Source organism: Globicephala melas, chromosome 17 (assembly GCF_963455315.2).
Source record: "Globicephala melas chromosome 17, mGloMel1.2, whole genome shotgun sequence".
Lineage (NCBI taxonomy): Eukaryota > Metazoa > Chordata > Mammalia > Artiodactyla > Delphinidae > Globicephala > Globicephala melas.
In genome coordinates this window covers 14,807,942-14,827,300 of record NC_083330.1, presented here as the reverse complement: position 1 = coordinate 14,827,300, position 19,359 = coordinate 14,807,942, and the positions used below count along the sequence as shown (strand labels likewise).

Below are 19,359 nucleotides of genomic sequence, written 5' to 3'. Positions count from 1 at the left end.
TAGTGGCTTCAAAGCAATAGCAGATTTACCTTCAATAACCACCTTCTCAATACAGTAGTTACTCAGAATTGTAAGAATACACTCACCGCCCATCCGTTGCCTACAGGACACAATGACACTATTTTCATATTTAAAAAAATACAAATTATGAACAGTTTATTTTTTCCAAATTGACCCTCAGCGTGTAGGGATAGGGGGAGGTGGCCATCATGAACCTGAAAGATTATGGATCCAATGTCAGGATCTGTAAAGACCTGATACCAGGTATTCTTGTTCAGAGTCACAGTACTATAATATTTATATAGGTGTAGTTGATTATGATAACTCCCTTAGTAGTGCTTCTCTTCTGTATACTAATCTGAGGAGCCCCGTAGGTTCTTTCCATGTACTAGACTTAATCCTCCCCTTTGGGAATTGAGGTTTTAAAATTGAGTTCCTGGTTTGCATATTAGGATAAGGAAGAGGAGAGGTCTAGACACTCATGTATTTTAGCTTCACTCCTTAACTCAGTGACTCGTGCTTTTCTTAGAAAGGACAGATACATAACCCATCTTACAGAGAGATACTTTTGTGGTTAAGTGATTGTAGGGTTTTCCCTTTTAAGTTCACCCAGCAGGTTTACTTGGAAACTTGGACAACTTATTTTTATTCCTGTGGAGTATGCTCTCAGCCTGAATTTTTGAGACCTATAAGTCCTAATTTCCTTGGCAGTTGGGTTTATCCTGAGAGGATAATATAGCAGATCGTTAACCTCCCCATTTTTATTTCCCAAAATTCTTTTGAGCTGCTACACTTCGGAGAACTAATTTGGCCCTGCTAGCATCCTGAGGTGTATGCATTGTTCCTGGTGTGTTGATGGAAGTTTATTTTGAGTTAAGTAATCAGCTCTTACCACGTTCAGTCTGTGATGAAAGCATTCTTAGTGAAATCTTAGATAATTAGAGTCTCTCTTCATTCAGCATCTGGATCAATGCTGTATCCTAAACGTTACTCTCCGAATAAGCTGAGTCTTCCAGCTAAGTAAATTAAAAACCTCCTAATACTTACAAATTTATAAATTTCATTTTTCTTTTATTGCATAAATCCACAACATTTTAAAGAAACAATGTGCTCAGCCCATTTCAGCACTCGGCTTCCCCATGGCCGTGAGCCTCACACACACACAGGAGGGCAAGGCTTATCTTTTTTATCTTTGCATCCTCACCATCTGATATCGTGTTTATGTTTCCCTTAAACACATGAAATACTACCTTCTTGAAAACAAAATTACAAATAAAAATTAGGAAGTAAAATCCCTTATACCATCTGTGTGCTTGGAATTGATCCCGTATAACCTGCCCAGAACACTTGAGGGCTCTTTCCACTGTTTTCTCCAGAGTATGGATCAGCTAAACTCTTTTGAGTGTCTGCATGGGTCAGTATGGGCCAAGCAAAGATGATGGGGATGCAGAAATGAAAAACACAGCCCCTGGCTCAGGGACTCCACAGTCTCGAGGGAATTCTGAGGAGATCCAGATCAAATCAGATGATTTCCATATGGTGTAGTAAGTGATATATATTATGCTTGTGTTTTGGAGGAACAGAGGGTAAAAATTGGGCTCCCCTGAGATTCCAGGAAGATTTCCTGGAGGAAATGACACCTGGGACCAAGGACCAAGAAGGCCTCAATCCTGTCCAGTAAAAGTCGTGGCACCCAAGAACCCAGCAATGCCTGGCCTGCTCTTTTGAAAATACCCCAGTTGAAGTAGATTTTCGTGTGTCATGTTGCCCTGCTTGGGCTGGTCCAGAGAGATAGAAAACTGGTGTTTCCCTTCTAAGAGACAAACGCTATTGGCCAAAAAAAAAGGCAGCATTATTGTAATATTTGAAAAGGAAAGAAATTTACATTTGGTAAAGTACTCATATTTTATCCCAATGAGAGTGAAAATTTATGTTTTCAGTGTTACCATAGATAACTGAAGAAATTTTATTACTGTTAATACGGACATTGATTTTTTTAAAATTTAAATTTATTGGTAGAAAAACCATAGAAATGATACTGAATTTAATTCATTAACGAGCAATGTCCCAAGATAACGTCAATAAAATACCCTCTTGTAAGTTTCTGATTCAATTCTGTTTTATCACAAAGGGGTGTAATTTTCCTTTAGTGGAAACTTGTCTATTTCTATTTCTTTTCACTTGACTTAGCCTGATGAAGTCTGTCCTTTCCGTTTTTTACACATGCATGATTTCACATTTTTCTTTGTTATACAGTTATTTATATTACATTATTCAATGTATTTTTTATTTGTAATTTGTAAACAGGTTTATTGGATTCTTGTCTTTGTAAGACTGCTTGTAATTATAAATGCAGAGTAATAATATTACTTAGCGCCTTTCTTCTGTGGCGCTCAGAGTTCTTCACATACGTTATCTTATTAAGCCTCATAACATCCCTGGGAGGCAGGGGCATTTTGCAAGCGATTATGGATTGCTTTGCTGAGTCAGCACAGCCTCACAGCATTATGATAAGCTTGGAAAAGATTGAGGTCATGTACTAACTTGCTCTCAGGAAAGCCCACATGCAGCCAAATATTTTCCTTAGCAATACAGACCTAACAACTGCCGCCATTCTAGTCTCTGGGAAACCCGCTGTCCGTTGATGCAATTTAAAAACTTTTTGAAAATGCGAATCCAAGACAGTATCTTGCCCCTGCCAATTCGGAGGCAGGTGAATTACATATGGTATGAGTACAGCATCCTCTTCCAGTCCAGGCTTTCAGTCTACAGAAGAAAGGCTACCTCTGCTCTCTGCTCTCAGTCCTGGACCTGCCCAGTTGTCATGTGTCTGCCTCACTATACGCCATCACCCGGCAGGCAGGATTTCCAAACACAGATTGCTGGAATTCAAACTGTTCATCTGTGTTCACGCTAAACCTGTTACAAAATGCCATTGGGTAGAACTCTACTGAAGGCTTGGTGACAGCATAATACGAAATCATCTCGCATGTGAAAGCTTAAGCAGGATAATTAAAACTGAAAATAGGAAGAATACATCTCGATTTTAATTCGTCATTTGAGGGGTTGTAGAATGGTGGGGAAACTTATCTCTTACGGCTAATATATGTAAAACAAAACTGTAATTTTAAGCTAATTTAAGCCAGTTAATTTGATAGGGAGTAACTTAATTACTATTATGTCTTCTTCATATTTATAATTAGATAGTTAATTTTGAGATATGCTGTGGCCTGTATGCATGACCATAATTAACCTCCTGAGGATATTTTTTTTTCTTAATCCGTGAGATAGCCATGGCGCTCACTGTGTGTATATCTTAATCCGTGAGATAGCCATGGCACTCACTGTGTGTATATCTTTCAGTTGTGGCTCAGACTTTTCCATAACTTTTATTAGAGAACAAAATCATCAGACTTTCCTTCTTTGGGGGGGCGGGGCACGCTGCATGCGGCTTTTGGGATCTTAGCTCCCCGACCAGGGATTGAACCCAGGCCCACAGCAGCAAAAGCGCTGAGTCCTAACCACTGGACTGCCATCCCGGTAAGACTTTAAATAAGATGGCTTTTAAAAATTTCTTGCAAGTGGATTTGACTGCTTTAAATAATCTTTGTATTTGAGAGTACATAACATACAAAATCCAAGAGGATCACTAAATTACCAGAGGTATCATGAAATTTTTTTCCCTTGGCTTACAAATTTTACTGGAGAATTACAGGACCATACAGAAAGAAAGAAAAGGATTCCGTTGTAGAAAGGGTAGTCAGGATATCAAATTTAGGGGTCTTTGTAAATATCGGCCTTTGTTCATTTCACCTTGACCTCATCATGCAAATTGCGGTCACCTCTTGTCCACACTTTTGCTGGGCTTTCAAACATGCAGGTTCTGAAGTTCCTAAGACCCTTACTGCACGCCTGCTGCCTGGTGAAGCATGTCAGTTTCCGCGTGAAGCTGAGCCTTGTCTTCTTTTTAATTGCCTGCTGCCGTAAATAGTTGTGGAAAGCTGATTGATGACTCAGTGCCACTCCTGCTTAAATTGGAGCGATTTCATGCCATACAGTATTTAAAGGTTCACTTTAAAGATGTATTTAGGGACTTCCCTGGTGGCACAGTGGTTAAGAATCCTCCTGCCAATGGAGGGGACATGGGTTCGAGCCCTGGTCCGGGGAGATCCCACATGCCGCGGAGCAACTAAGCCCCTGCGCCACAACTACTGAGCCTCCGCTCTAGATCCTGTGAGCCACAGCTACTGAGACCGTGTGCCACAACTACCGAAGCCCGCGCACCTAGAGCCTGTGCTCTGCAACAAGAGAAGCCACCGCAATAAGAAGCCCGCGCACCGCAACGAAGAGTAGCCCCTGCTCACCGCAACTAGAGAAAGCCCGTGCACAGCAATGAAGACCCAACGCAACCAAAAAAATAATAAATTTTTAAAAAAAAGAAGAAATCTGATGAAAGCACCCTTCTATCCTGGATCCCCGGGCAAATAGGTGATTCTTAGACATCTACCTGGATTGGTTTATGGTTTCTTAAGAGCTAAGAATGGCTGGGAAAATCCCAGAGTCTGATTAAAAACTTCTATGATGCCCAATCTACCCTTTCTTCATGGAGCAGGTTGAAACTTCCTAGATGATAACCTGGATGAATAAAGTTGCTCCCTTTTGTTTTTCATCATCTCTCAGGTGTAGAAGGAGCGTCAGTGACTTTTCTCCCCACCTAATGCAGCCCCCATTGGCCTGACCATCATGAGAATTGTCCTGATGGCCTTAGCACTTACAGTCTGACCTTCTTTCTCATCCCTTTTCTACTTCATACTTTGACTACAAAAATCAGACTACGGAACTTCCCTGGTGGCGCAGTCGTTAAGAATCCGCCTGCCAATGCAGGGGACACGGGTTCAAGCCCTGGTCCAGGAAGATTCCCACATGCCGCGGAGCAACTATACCCTTACGCCACAACTACTGAAGCTGGCGCTCTCTACAGCCCGTGCTCCGCAACAAGAGAAGCCACTGCAACGAGAAGCCCATGCACTGCAACAAGGAGTGGCCCCCGCTCGCCACAACTAGAGAAAGCCCGCATACAACAAAGACCCAACACAGCCTAAAATAAAAGATAATTAAAAAAAAAAAAAATCAGACTAGACCTCCATTAAGTTAAGTGTGCACTGAAGCTCTTCCAGATAGATCCCTCTAAAGAGGCATTGGTGGGTTTTATAGATTGTGCATATCTTGAATTTCAGCTCCAGCTATAAAACTGTTCAGTGTTAACACAGACATGATTGAGCACCCAGTGTGTGCCAGACAGTGCGTAAAAAGACTTCTCCTGTAGCCAAAGGCAGCAACGCTGTGAACGGGACAGATGTGGAAACAGATCAGTCATCTCACAGCGCCAGGGTCGGGGGAGATAGGCACCAGGCATCGCAGAAACAGCGGAAGGGGCTTAGCTTGATTGTTGGGAGCTTCTGGAACAGTGATGGGGTCTTCAAAGAGAATGGGTGGAAGGGTGTCTTGTGCAGATGCAACAGTCAGAAAATACTTGAAATTATTAATACTTGAAATCTGGGGAGAGAGAGAATAAATACTGCCAGGGCGTAAGGGAAGACTGTTGGGAGATGAGTTCTGCTGTGCTGATAAACAGAATAATGATTTGCAAGATAGAATATTTATATGACTTAGACCAAAGTCTTCTTAAGGATTTTAGAAACAACTTTTCATATAATTTCCATATTTTAACCTGTTTATTGGAAACTTTACATGCTTCTGTGGTATAATTTTGTTGGCATTGCTTGAGTTAACATACGTAGTTGAGAGAAATGAAACATTTTTAGTTTGGTCCTTTGAGAGGCTGCCCTTAAATTTTCTGAATGAGTGCTGAATTCGAACTTCACCTCACTTCTCATTTTTCTCACCTATTGTTTTTTTTTCTACCTTCATGTGGTCTCAGTCTTAACTTTCAGCCTTCTAAGCAAATTATGATTCCTCCATTTCCTCATTCAGATAACTCCTAAAACCTTAGCAGCGCCCAGTGAATTAGATTTAACTTGAAATAAGCAGTTCTCATATTTTATTTTGCCCTCATCTCTTAATAGCCATTGCTAGAGAAGATGCAAGCAGAGACCACTGTGCTCACATTGGAGAATGAATGAATCCTGACAGCCGAGGTTTAATGACATGTGCTTGTCGCCTTTCGGTTGATTCACTTGCAGTACTTCCAAAGCCGTATTTCCGTGGATTTAAACAAGATTCTTTTCACTGTTGATGTGGTTTACTGTGTATCTGATTTTTTTTTTTCCTTCCATGGTCTGTCTTTAAATTTAAACTCCTACCTCATAGACATATTTAGATTGTGTACAAGAAGGAGATTCTGGACAAATTGTTACATACGTGCATGGCTTACTACAAAACATTATCCACTGTCTGTTTTACCTATCAATACACTGGGTATTGATAGGTAGTATTGAAGTGGGGTACTAAATAAAATGGTACATTGGTAATAGCAGAGTCGATGATAGTTCTTACAGACAAAAGCATCTTCTAGCCAGTTATACCCAGAATCTTTTCTGGTTGCTGTTTTCTCTCTTGATCCGTGCAGTACATTAATTTTCAAAGTAGGGCCTGCATATTTCAAACTTGTGGCATGGTGGTTGGTTCTGTGTAAGCAGTCATGCCTCACCATTGATGAAAACGAAACCAGGCACACTGCTTTCTCCGAAGCAGAGAGTGTGGGGATTTTGCTGGGTGGAGGTAGCCTTGAGATTGGTTCATTTTGCCATTTCTTGGTGCTGAAGGGAAACCATGATGTGGTAATGCCAAGCTCAGTGTCAGAAAGAGAGGGAGGTGCCTTGGAGCTGAGGTTCCTCCCACTCCCAAAGAAAGTGCAGCTGTGCGTCTTTAATATGCACGGCAGGAGATTTCAGCAGCCCGATGATATATAGTGCATTAATGTTGAAAAGATAAACACATTTGGAGAGCACAGGAAGGGCCTTGTGTTTTTATGTTAGCAGAATGCTTCCTAATGAATAAGAATGTGCTGCTGGCTTCACAGAGCCAGATGGCAGCTTTTCTAATTTTAGTTGGGTGCAGATGCATAATTCTCTGGTTTTACCTTCCAGAACCTTTGAGATGCTGCATCACTTTCCCTGTAATATTTTATCTGTAGTGCTTGGCCAGAAACTGCCTGTCGTCGTCTCAATGACTTCTTTGCTCTGCGTGGGTCCCAGTGCTGCTGGGTTTGACAGTCACTTCACCTGAAATCATCCAGCTCCTAAATGCAGGAAAAAGTGGAAATTGTGGATGTATTCCCACTAGAGTCTTAAAATTTGTTGTGGAGGTGATTAGACTTGTGTTTGACGTCAGTCTACTGAAAAATTGATAGGTATCTGGGTGAGTGATTTTACTCATTTTGGAGCAGTGGAATTAATTATAAAACCCGCATAAAGTCTCAGGTTCCATTTTAGTCCATAAAAGCAACTCTCCTCATGCTTGACCAAACATCAAAACAACTTTTAAGCTCTTACTTGTTACACATCAGGGAGGTCTAAACATGGGCCGTGTTAAAATTTTTTCCATGTATAGATGTAAATACCCTGTGGCTTGTCTTCCTTTTTTTTTTTTATCTTTCAGTTGATGTATTTTTCAGAGTAAATGATTGATATTTGTTCAAATTCTGACTTTTTAAAGATAAGCTAATTTGCACAAGTTTTCCATGGCCTCTTCAGATGATTTTTTTAAAGAGAAGGAAAAGAAAGAGGATAAACCTCTTTAATCATGGCCATATCACCCTGTCCCTCCAATGGGCAGGCATTAAACAGCATTTAGGTTTCTAAGTCATTGGTGGTCGCCACCGCTGCTGCTGGAATTAGAACAATTACATGGCTGTCCCCTGAGCCCTGCCTGGCATCCCTGCGAGGAGGCAGGACTCTTGTTTCTGGTCACAGGGCAGAAAGGCCCTGTGGGTGTATGTTCTCAGGTCACCTGCCGAATAAGTAGACAAGCCCTTCTAATATTATAAGATTCACTAAGTTACCAAAACTCAATAAATGATGTTCTTCTAGAACATGTAAAGGTCTTTAAAAAAAAACCCAAAACACTTTATACTTTAAAAGTAGCTAAGTATACTTTTTTTTTCGGCCATACTTCGCAGCCTGTGGGATCTTACTTCCCTGACCAGCGATAGACCCGGGGCCCTCGGCAGTGAGAGCGCCAAGTCCTAACCACTGGACCACCAGGGAATTCCCTAAGTGTACTTTTTTAAAGAATAAATAAATTTTTGGCTAGAATCGCCATTTCTGATTTGTTTTTCTATTCTCACCAGGAAACTTAAATTTTACTTTTCTGTGTATTTTTAAATCACTTAAATATCTAGAGATTAAACACTTCCCTAGTTGCCTTTCTCTGTGTTCTGAGAGAAAACACAAATAATAACCACTTATAAAGAAAAGCATATGGCATATAATATTAATGATTTTCCCCCAGTTTGTGGTATGATTCATCTTAACATGGTCCCTGAAGAGATGGGGTTTGGGGTTTGTTCTTTGCTTTGAAACTGGAAATGTAATTAATTGGTATTGGATTTCTGGAGCGCAGGCAAATGGGGGGAGGGACCAGATGGGACTGCTCGAGCAGGAGGGAGGGGACCTTAGGAGAGAGATGACAGGGCATCCTTGGACAGTCTCTCCAGTCAAAGCTTTGCATTTGTAAAGCTGGGCTGTTTAAAAGATCAGAGCTATTTCATGGTATTTTTGTCTTTTGGGAAGTGAGGAAGAAAAGGACAGAATTACTGTTTGCATTGTTATTCTCTTAGGTCATATTCTTTATCTAAAAAGAATAACTTTAATGGTCAAAGTGCAGGAGGAAGAAATGGAAGTCAGGGCATGGGGGCGAAATCTTTTTGTAGGCTCTGAAAATTAAATTTTATCGTCTCTTTTTTCGATTTAAGAGTTCCATCTGTAATAATGAGATTTCATAAGGTTTTGATCATTTGAAATTCCGGGATGATCTTTCAGTAAACTGTTGAGTTTACTGAAGGATATTTTTGTAACAGAATATATTTTTATGGTTAATGGTTGCAAAATATAGAAAAGTAAATATAATTTGTGACCGCTGAGAAAACTGCCTAATTTAAAAATATTAAATAGTATGTTTTAGTATAGTAATGCTGTTCTTCCTTACAGAAGTATAAATATATCTAAGGATTTAAGCTTATTTATATCTGGGACATAAAAATAGCATACTCATTCTTGAAATGCTCCATCAAAATACCAATATATGTCCGGTTAACATAACAGTATATCTCAAAGGAGTTCTTTTCTTCCTCCTATTTAATTTCAAAGCCCAAATGAACATTGTACAGAGGTAGTACTTCATGAAAAGTACCCAAGTAATATAAATTCATGGCCAGTTTAATTTAGATTCCAATTACATTGGTAAAGCCATATTTCTGGGTATTTTCTATCACTTCATATTATTGATATTCTAATACTGAGAAATAGCCAAAGCACAAATCTAATACAGAATCGAATAATAGATGACAAATTAGCAGGAAAATGCATATATACAAACACTTAGTGAGGATAGGCGTGAAGGGCCCTAAATTCTTCACCCTGTTTTCTTTACTCTGTGAGTAGTGAAGATTTCCCAGTCTCTTAATAAATATATGAATAGTGTTGTATAAATATTGAACATTTTAAAAGTTCTCTTGCAAATATAATCAATGGTCTCATCTGGAGTTTTCTTTCCAGCGCACGTTCCACAATTTCAGATTGACCTTGGGAAACATTTTTCTTGTTTTCATTTTGAGTCAGATTCCTAGAATTCCAGTTTAGACAGTCTTTTTGCCATTATTCCATAACACTGGTTTCAAAGGCCAGGCTGAGATTTGCTCGGGGAGGGATGCCACACGTCCATGGCTCTTGCCATGTGCTCACAAATCCTGCAGAATCCAGTTCGACTACCATGGATGTGAAGTATTTTCAGCTATGTCCGGCCTTTTTTATCCCTTCTGTGAACTTAGTTCCTCACAGTTCAGCCCTCACTTCTCATTTGGCTCAGCTGTCAGTGCTTTGCCCCTGCAGCTGGATGTAAGCTCTCAGCCCACGAGGATCCGTCACTCCCTCTGCACCACAGACATGAGTGAGACACACAGCAGGACATCCAGACACGTGGACAGTGTACCTGGGCGATTTCCCCATGCCAGCCCCGCATTCTCTGTGACTGCTCGTTAGCTGCCGCTTTTCTCCTTTGGAAGATTTTTCAGTTGAATGTTATAAAGAGGAAAAAAGGACATGTTTTATTATTACAGTTTTTCAGGATGATAATTATTTTTGTCCAGGCTTTACAGTAGAGCCCAAACACATGTTTTATCCCCTCTAAGTCATCTCTTACATTAAATTTTAGGCCCTTGCCCTGAATTATACCTGATCTGTAGATTCCTAAAGATGAAAGAAAATGCTATGCAGATACAATCTCATTCTTCATATTTTCTTTTTCTTTTTCTTTCTTTTGGCCGCGCCACGCAGCATGCGGAACTTCCCCGCCCAGGGATCAAACCCACACCCCCTGCATTGGGAGCGCGGAGTCCTAACCACTGGGCCACCAGGGAAGTCCCTCATTCTTACTTTCCGATAAAAGTCAAAAATTCAGTGCCTGAACACATCGCTAGAATATTTAGAATACCCTGACCTGAAAGTTTATCAGTGTTTAGGAACCTGCATGATGGAGTTTTCCAAGTTTGAATCTTTTTAATTCCACAAAATATTAATTAATGAATTCAGGAAACTTTGGGGTCTTCAGAATGATGATCAGATCCTCAAACTGCCAACATCTCACAAAGTATATTGATTGTCTTTTAAAGACTTGGGAAATATAAATACGACACAAGAATGTAATGTATAGCTCAAGGAGTATGGCCAATATTTTATAATAACTTTAAGTGGAGTGTAATCTATAAAAATATTGAATCACTGTTGTACACCTGAAAGTGATGTAATACTGTAAATCAACTATACTTTAATTTTTTTTAAGAAAGGACTCAGAAATGGGTTATACAAACATTGTTATTTTGTATTTATTTTGCCATAAAATGAGGCATTAATATAGATGCCACAGAAAACCATAATTTATTACTATTGTGATATCAGAATCTCATATGACAAATAGCCTAATGTTTTCCGGTGATCAGTGATAGGTATGGGGCTGCCTTTGTGATTAGCTTTTGCCTCCTATCTCACTCTGCCTCACCTTAATCTAAATTAAGTCCGTTCTTTTTTAAAAATTTTATTTATTTTTGGCCGCATTGGGTCTTTGTTGCTGCGTGCGGACTTTCTGTAGTTGCAGCGAGTGGAGGCTACTCTTCGTTGCGGTGCGCGGGCTTCTCATTGCAGTGGCTTGTCTTTGTTGCGGAGCATGGGCTCTAGGCACGCAGGCTTCAGTAGTTGTGGCTCACGGGCTCTAGAGTGCAGGCTCAGTAGTTGTGGCGCACGGGCTTAGTTGCTCCGCGGCATGTGGGATCTTCCCGGACCAGGGCTCGAACCCGTGTCCCCTGCATTGGCAGGCGGATCCTTAAACACTGTGCCACCAGGGAAGTCCCAGTCCTTTCTTTAAGAAGAATAACACCACCTGTTGTAACAGTGGAAGGATTGGAAGGACCTGGGAGCCTGCAAGAATATGAGATGCCTTGAAAGTTAATGACTGAGGCAAGACTAGATGATTCATCATTTAAGCCCAGTTCTCCTCAGGAGACCCTTTCCCCATATTGCTGACCCCTGCACCTGGAAGGCCAGTGGGCCTGAAGGGGAAAATCAGTTCCTTTCCCCACCACCATCGATTCTAGTTGCCCCTGCATTCCCGGGGGTCAGTGCCAGCAGTGGGTCTGGTCTCATCAGTCAGCAACCAGATATTCAGTGAAAACCTACCGTGACGTAGGGATGGTGCTGGCCACTGAGGATACACCAAGGCTACTCCTGGTGGGGATAGTGTACTATTTCCTGGGCTGGGGTTCTCACTGCAGGAGGGGAGGAGAAATGATACCTTCCAAGAAGATGTAGCAGAATCTTGTGCGAAGAAGGCCTTTCAATCTGCAGATCTGATAGACCTTCCCTGGGGAGGTCTTCTCAGGCACACCACCCCGCTTTGAGGGTCACTGCTGCCACCGAAGATGCTGATGGGAGCGCGATGCCCCTGTGAATGGTTGGGAGGCCAACGAAAGGCTGAGAATTACTCAGACTGCAGGGTGTTAGCACACGGTTCCTACACCCCAAATGCCACAACACCGCAAAGAGTAAATAAATGAGAATGCAGTAGGACCGTGTACATTTATAATATCTGTTACATGGGTATTAAGATTCAGTATTAAGGAAACTCAGGGATCCTTAGGCCTGAAGCCTGCCCAGACCCCCGACAGTGCAGGGCTGTTAAACTAGAGGAAGAGTAGATGAAGCAGCAGCTGATGGTGACAGTCCTGTCCCCGGACTCGTGTGGGAAAGTGAGCAGACACTGAAATCTACAGCCTTACAGAGTGACTAGCAGCAGCGGGGGTCGGGCCGTGGGAGTCTGCCCCACGTGCGTTTACTTGATGGTGAGAAAGATTCTGGGAAGATGGGGCGGGGGGAGAGGATGGGGAGAACATGTGCAGTAATTGTCTGAAGAACCTGAGGTGCTGCCTGCCTCAGTTAAGACTGGCTGAGGAACTGGGCTGAGACCAAGCCAGCAGATAAGGTAAGGGACCTACAGTCAAGAGCTAGGGAGGGCAGCAAGGAAAGAAATGAAGTGAGGCCTAACAGATCCTCGCGTGCCGAGTTATAAAGGCTATCAGACGAGTTATATCTCTATTTATAGCTGGTCACAATTCTTCAGATCTAAGCAGGTGAATCAGGAACGTCGCAGAGTCATTGAGAAAACAGATACTCTCTGCTTCTAAATTCTGCATTTGGAACTAAGTAAGGGAGAGCTAATAAATGACATATATACACTACTATGCATAAAATAGATAGCTAATGAGAATGTACTGCATAGCGCAGGGAACTCTACTCAGTGCTCTGTGGTGACCTAAAAGGGAAGGAAATCCAAAAAAGAGGGGATATATGTATACTTACAGCGGATTCACTTTGCTGTACAGCAGAAACTAACACAACATTGTAAAGCAACTATACTCCAATTTAAAAAAAAAACAGACAGATAGGGGGACTTCCCGGTGGTCCAGCAGTTAAGACTTCGTGCTCCCAATGCAGGGGGCCCAGGTTCGATCCCTGGTCAGGGAACTAGATCCCGCATGCCACAACGAAGAACCCGCATGCCGCAGCTAAGACCTAGAGCAGCTAAATAAATAAATAAAAATTTTTTTTAAATAAAAATGAATTTTAAAAATTAAAAAAAGATTTTTTTAAAAAGACAGCTATGCTAGTAGTAAGTTACATCTGTAAACTCCTTTCTGGTTTTTAAAGTATGTTTTACACATCATCCCATTTACTCCTGTCACAGGCCGTGATGCGAGAAGGCAGGTACTAAGGCCTTAAAAAGTTGAAATGACGTGCTCTGACTTGTACTAAGTGGCTGAGCTTAGACTTGAACTACACAGGCCTTCTTCCCTTTTCCACTGATAAATATGCATGTGGACGTTTCCCGTCAGAGAGCGGCAAGATTTGGAGGGCCTATGTAATTCCTAACTACTTTCTAGGTTCCCAGGTACAAATTAAACGTTACAGGTTTTCAAAATACTGTGTAAAATCTTCTGTTATGAAAAAAAAGGAAGCCAAGTCTACCAAGTTCATGAAAGCAAGTTGACTCTGAGTACTAAATTGATTTACAGTTTTCTTTACTTGCATTTAATTACAATGATAACATGCAGTGTAAACAAGGATATAATTTATTCAGGACAAATAACTGACACATTGTTTTGTGTCATTTCCTAGCAAGTTGTTGGGATGTATCTGTTGTGCCTTAAACTTTCCTTGGTGTTCTTGAAATAACCCGTTTGCATATATATATTGATGACTGTGCATCTGTTTCCTCCGTGAGACTTTTCCATGATGGAGTGTCTTCCCAGGCCTCGTGGGGAGACATTTTAGTCCACACCTCTGGACTAGGTAGAAGGGCATCCGTTGAAATTCTCCCGAGTGCTTGATAGGGTGCCGCTCTCTCTGCCTTACCTCGTCAAGCACCTTCCACCAGACAGGGGCCAGTCTTTCTGCTTACTTTAAATGTGAAGGCGACAAGAGGTGGGACAGTACAAGAGCCAGGGGAGTGTCACATGGGAAGAACCACAGTGGTCAGGACGCGTTTTTATTCCTTCTTCAAATGCATCTTTGATTTCTTTCCCGAAGCCTGAACAACAGGCCCCGGGTCATCCCAGCTCGGGGAATCTCTGCAGGCGGCACTAATTGTGCTGCAGTATAGCGCAGTTTTGCAATCTAGAAAAAAAAATGCTTGTCAGGGACTGGCATGAAACCCCTAAACTCATTTTATCGGCAGCATGAAAGGGGCTGAGCCACAGGTTCTGGAGGGGAAAAGTTAATGTTCCGGCTCCGGCTTCCAGCAGTTTCTCCTGTGCAGTGGTGGTGGGGATGTACTCTAACTTTTTTATAGCTGGCTCTGATCCCACTGGAGATTTTTGAAATCATTACAATAAAAATGTTTCTGTGTCACTCTGTCCTTGAAATAGCACTGCCGTTGAATTCACACTTGTGTTTGTTGCAGAGAAAGCAGCAGCCGCCAACATAGATGAAGTGCAGAAGTCAGACGTGTCATCTACCGGGCAGGGTGTCATCGACAAGGATGCACTAGGGCCTATGATGCTTGAGGTAGTGCACCCTCATTTTGGTTCTGTATTTTTCAATGTTGTTTATCCATTATCCCATTTAATTTTCAAGTGAATGTAATTTAAGGAGAATCCACACTTAATTTTCACTCTTAAAGTTGAAGTACTGCTGACCTCTTGAGCTTACTATTAATACTATGTATCTAGATTTTACTCCAAATTCCAGCTTATATATGTTTCAAATTGATAAAACAGAATTAAATCAAGTGGATTAGAATACAAATTTGACCAACTTTAACTGTCAGTTGAGCATTCATTTTGGAAAACCGCGTTCACAAGTCCTGTTAAATTCTGTGATATTGTTGTGGTTTGAAACGTTCCCAGAATTCTTAGATTTTCATATATGCATGTACATATGCCTATATATACAGGTTAAAGTTTGAGGACCAAAAGGAGGTTTACTCGGGACTTCCCCGGCAGTCCACTGGTTAAGACTCTGTGCTTCCACTGCAGGGGGCACAGGTTCCATCCCTGGTCAGGGAACTAAGGCCCCGCATGCCCCATGGTGCAGCCAAAGATTTTTTTAAAAAGGAAGTTTACGCTTTTTATTTATGTTACTTCAACTAGTTTATTGATTTCATAAAGACGAAAATTGAAGGAATAGGCAGAACTCGTAAGTGTAATGGTTTGTCGTAACTGCCTTTTCTTTATCAACTTTAGGAAGTTTTATGACCGGACTACTATCTAGAATTTGTAAAGTCCCGCTTTCTTATTTTACTAACCGGTACAGTATTAAACACCAAGTCCTTTGCTGTACCTCTTCCAGAATTAAAATTTAAGATGTAGGCTACGGTAAGATCAGGGAAAAAATGTCAGTGAATATATAACAAGAAGCAGAGGAGCCCTGAGACATAAATTATGTCAGTTCTCAGGATAATTTACTGTGCTGATGATATGATGAGATTGAAAATTACCACATGGCCAGAAGCTCTGCAGCATTGCCACTGTAGAAGCACTTAACTTGCAGCAGCTGCACGTATATAAGAAATTAGGATTTTTAAAGCAGAGATAACCAATAATTGCCCCTTTTTTTTCGGTTGGTGCATAAGATGATTTTTATTTTTAGAAAATCTAATTCTGTGAAAATCTACCATATAATCGGAGGAGGGTGGGGGGACACAGAAGAAATGTAAAGCTTGTCTGACCCGGTCTTTATATTTAGAAATGACAGAATTCATTCCTTGGGTCGGACCTTGCCGGCCAAAAGACTTTAAATGACCCCACATTGGCCCTGCGTATATCTCTTCTATCACTGGCTTGAAAACATTTAACAACAATTTTTAGAGAAAAAGCAAAAACACACTTAACCTGATTTTCCAGAATTCACAAGGCAGTGGAAGGCCAGAGAGTGCTACTTCCCACTTGGTTCTTAGAAGCAGATGAGAAAACTCTTAACTAGGTGGACTGTTTATTTAGAATTAGATGAAGGAACTAGAAACAAAATTCATTTGGAAATGATGGTAATCTAAATTTCTACCATTAGGAAATGCCCATATATCTGTGCTTATTCCTTATATGGGGGAAAATTAAGTAGGGTGGAAACTCTTGGGAAGATTTTTGAGGCTTCTAAAAAGAAATGCTTGCAGTAACTACAAGGCTATGACTCAAGCCTTTTGAGAGTAAGTTCACTAATTGCAGAAATCAGATTGCTAGATATCAGTGGACCTTATCTCGTAAGATCAAATAAATCCACATTTTCACTGTTTCAAAATAGTCTTCTGAGAATTCAGTGCATTGAGCAAGCACCTGTTCAGCAGGACTTCAGTGCTAAGTGTGTGAGAGGTAACACTTTGAATCTAGAGACTTGAGGTTTGAATTTGCATCTTTATCCCTGTTTGCATGTAATAATCTAAACGGAGAAAACTTGTTCTCGTTGAGCCGTTCTAGGCATAGATGCACACTCATGCTTACATCATGGCATAGTGGTTGCTAGGCAACAAAACCAAATGTCAGCTTTTTTCATCAGAGCATATCATAGTGAGCTTTAAAAAAACAAACAGTTTTATAAGATGAAAGAATTTCATCTTTCGGTTATATTATGCCACAGTCAGTCTTTTTAGCATGGTACAAAGCAGCAGGAAACTACATGCACTTCCAAAAGTGAACAGTAGGTAATATAATTATGACAATCCCTGTTGAATGTGTCTTTAAACAGTGAGTTTAAAAGTCCATTTGGTATATAACTAATCAACTGACTTCCTGTCCTACACACACACACACGCGCACACACACACACACACACACCGGTTCATACACACACTCACACACGCACACACACACACAAGGTTTCCAACAGTTGATGCCAACCTATCGTGGAAGGCTATTCACACATAGTCTTGCTTTGCCCTGCATATTGTTTATACCATTGGGAAAACCTGACTGAACATTTAAGAAAAACTTAAAACCAAATGGTGTTTTTTTTAAATATATATTTTTAAGAGCTTTTCATTGGTGCCTTATGGTCAGTTCTAATTTGAGAGAGCGCTTAGTTTTGTCATGAAAATAGAATTAAAGATGGAATATATTCAAAGAAAGCTCACAAAATAGGAGCCTGCTAAATAATAACTTAAGGAAAAAACAAACTAGAGGAAAAGTAAACGCTTTATGTCCCATTCATACACTTCATTATACTGGTGTGCCCATGTAACATTCGTATGAAAATAGTAGTAAATACACAGCATGAAGAAACTGGCATGCACTGTGTGGTCCACGTGGTCCTGGTCCAAGCACTGCCTGATCAGCAACAAGCCTCTTCTGGTCCTGATCACTCCCCTGATCCATGAAACAGCTCTGACAAGTGAGGATCAAAAAGAAAAAGGAGGAGGAACCAAGAGAAACTCACTGAGCTCCTGGCCTTTGCATCACCCAGGCGACCATGATAGGAAGATGGGCTGGGTAAATACTGGAGAACACTGTGCTGAGTGGTAGTTGAAAGCATGGGCTTTGGAGTCACATCCACCTGGATTTGCAACCCAGCTGACTAGTTGCAAGAGCTTGGGCGAATCCCTTAACCTCTTTGAGTCTCAGTTTTTTTCCTCCTCTGTGAATTGGAAAAGGGAAAACATTCCTTCCAGAATTGTAAATATTAAAGCGACACTGTGTGTTTAAGGCTCAGTAAACGCGTCTGTATCTATTATTATCCTCTTTATTTCCTGAAATGATCCTAGGTCCTTCACCTCCTTCCCTAATCTGTTTTGGAATGACAGCAAAGTGAGCTATGCACCCATCACAGGAAAAGTGCTACTGCTATCTGGGTGATTTAGGAGCCTGCATCTTGACAACTTGGAGAACAAGTAATAGAGCCAGGCGTGATTAGTTAACTTTCCAGTCCTCACTGTTAGAAACCTAAACCTCAAGGCCCTGTGTAGTCTCAGGGCAGTGCCGGCTGTATCTCAGCCTGAGGTCCCCGGGAAGACTAGTTTGTCACATCAGACACACACCTCCCAGACCCTTTCCCCATTTACACCAAACAATAAAGGATTGGCGTTCCTTAAAAGGTCTCAGATCACCTTCGATTCGTTTCGCTTAAGCCTTGGAAGCTTTAAAGGTAGTAAAATTTTGATTTTTTTCCTTGGCGTTTATCCTTAAACTGAGGGAAAATTATCAATGACCTCTCCTTCCCATTGTATTCCATGAGGAACTGTACAAAAAAATGAGTCCTTATTGGATCACTAGCAGAAAAGTAGTTCTCGGCCCTACGGAGTACATCAGTCTCATTTGGAAAATGCAGATAAATGCCTGTATACTTTTACGTGGCAGTAGTTATTTCCTGATTAATTAACAAAGTGAGTGTTTGTCATTTAATTTGTGACAAGAAACCCTGATGTAGGCTCTCTCCCACTTACTAAGATGGACTCATTTCAGCAAGAGAAAATGTGTTAGTTGTTTCTGAATGATAGGAGTGGAGCAAGAGAGATCACTCTTCTGCCCACACGTGAATTATGTCTCCCTTAAAGGGGCCACTCCCTTCCTAGCAGTCGGATGTGATTTTATGCTGCCTCCTTTCTAACACAATTTGTGCCTCTTCCCTTAGGCCCTTGATGGGTTCTTCTTTGTAGTGAACCTGGAAGGCAACGTTGTGTTTGTTTCAGAGAATGTGACACAGTACCTAAGGTATAACCAGGAAGAGCTGATGAACAAAAGCGTATATAGCATCCTGCATGTTGGGGACCACACTGAATTCGTCAAAAACCTGCTGCCAAAGTCCATAGGTAAATGAGTGTCTTCTGGGTCTCTCCTCAGCCCCTGCCCACATGCACAGTGTCTTGGCTAGAGGGCAGAAAACAGAACTGTATTCTGTCCGCTGGGGATGAGAGTAACTGGGTAATTTTTTAGAGATGCTTGTGTTAACTGTGTAAGCTTCGAGGTCAGGCAGAAAAGGACATCTGTAGATACTGGTCTTGAATGAATGATCGTTTTGACCCTATATTTCAAGTAAGTAAAAATCATGCGGATGGAGAGTAGGCACATGGCAACTGTTTTCATGGGATTTATTTGGTTGTTTTTTAAGAAGCTGCCGATCGCCTCCCGCCCAATCCAGTGCCCGTAGG

General features: G+C 41.2%; 1 protein-coding gene across 11 annotated transcripts in view; it reads left to right on the top strand.

Annotated features, from left to right (window-relative positions):
* The window catches only part of NCOA2 (nuclear receptor coactivator 2), a 272,322-nt gene that overhangs the window by 196,428 nt on the left and 56,535 nt on the right, over positions 1–19,359 (top strand). For 10 of the 11 annotated variants that reach the window (XM_060287026.1, XM_030859594.2, XM_030859583.2 and 7 more), the window contains 2 exons: positions 14,689–14,792; positions 18,843–19,020. The exons of the other annotated variant lie outside the window; for it this stretch is intronic. In XM_060287026.1, the coding sequence (XP_060143009.1) occupies positions 14,689–14,792; positions 18,843–19,020 (282 nt within the window). The remainder of the gene's footprint in view (positions 1–14,688; positions 14,793–18,842; positions 19,021–19,359) is intronic. 11 annotated transcript variants of the gene reach the window in all.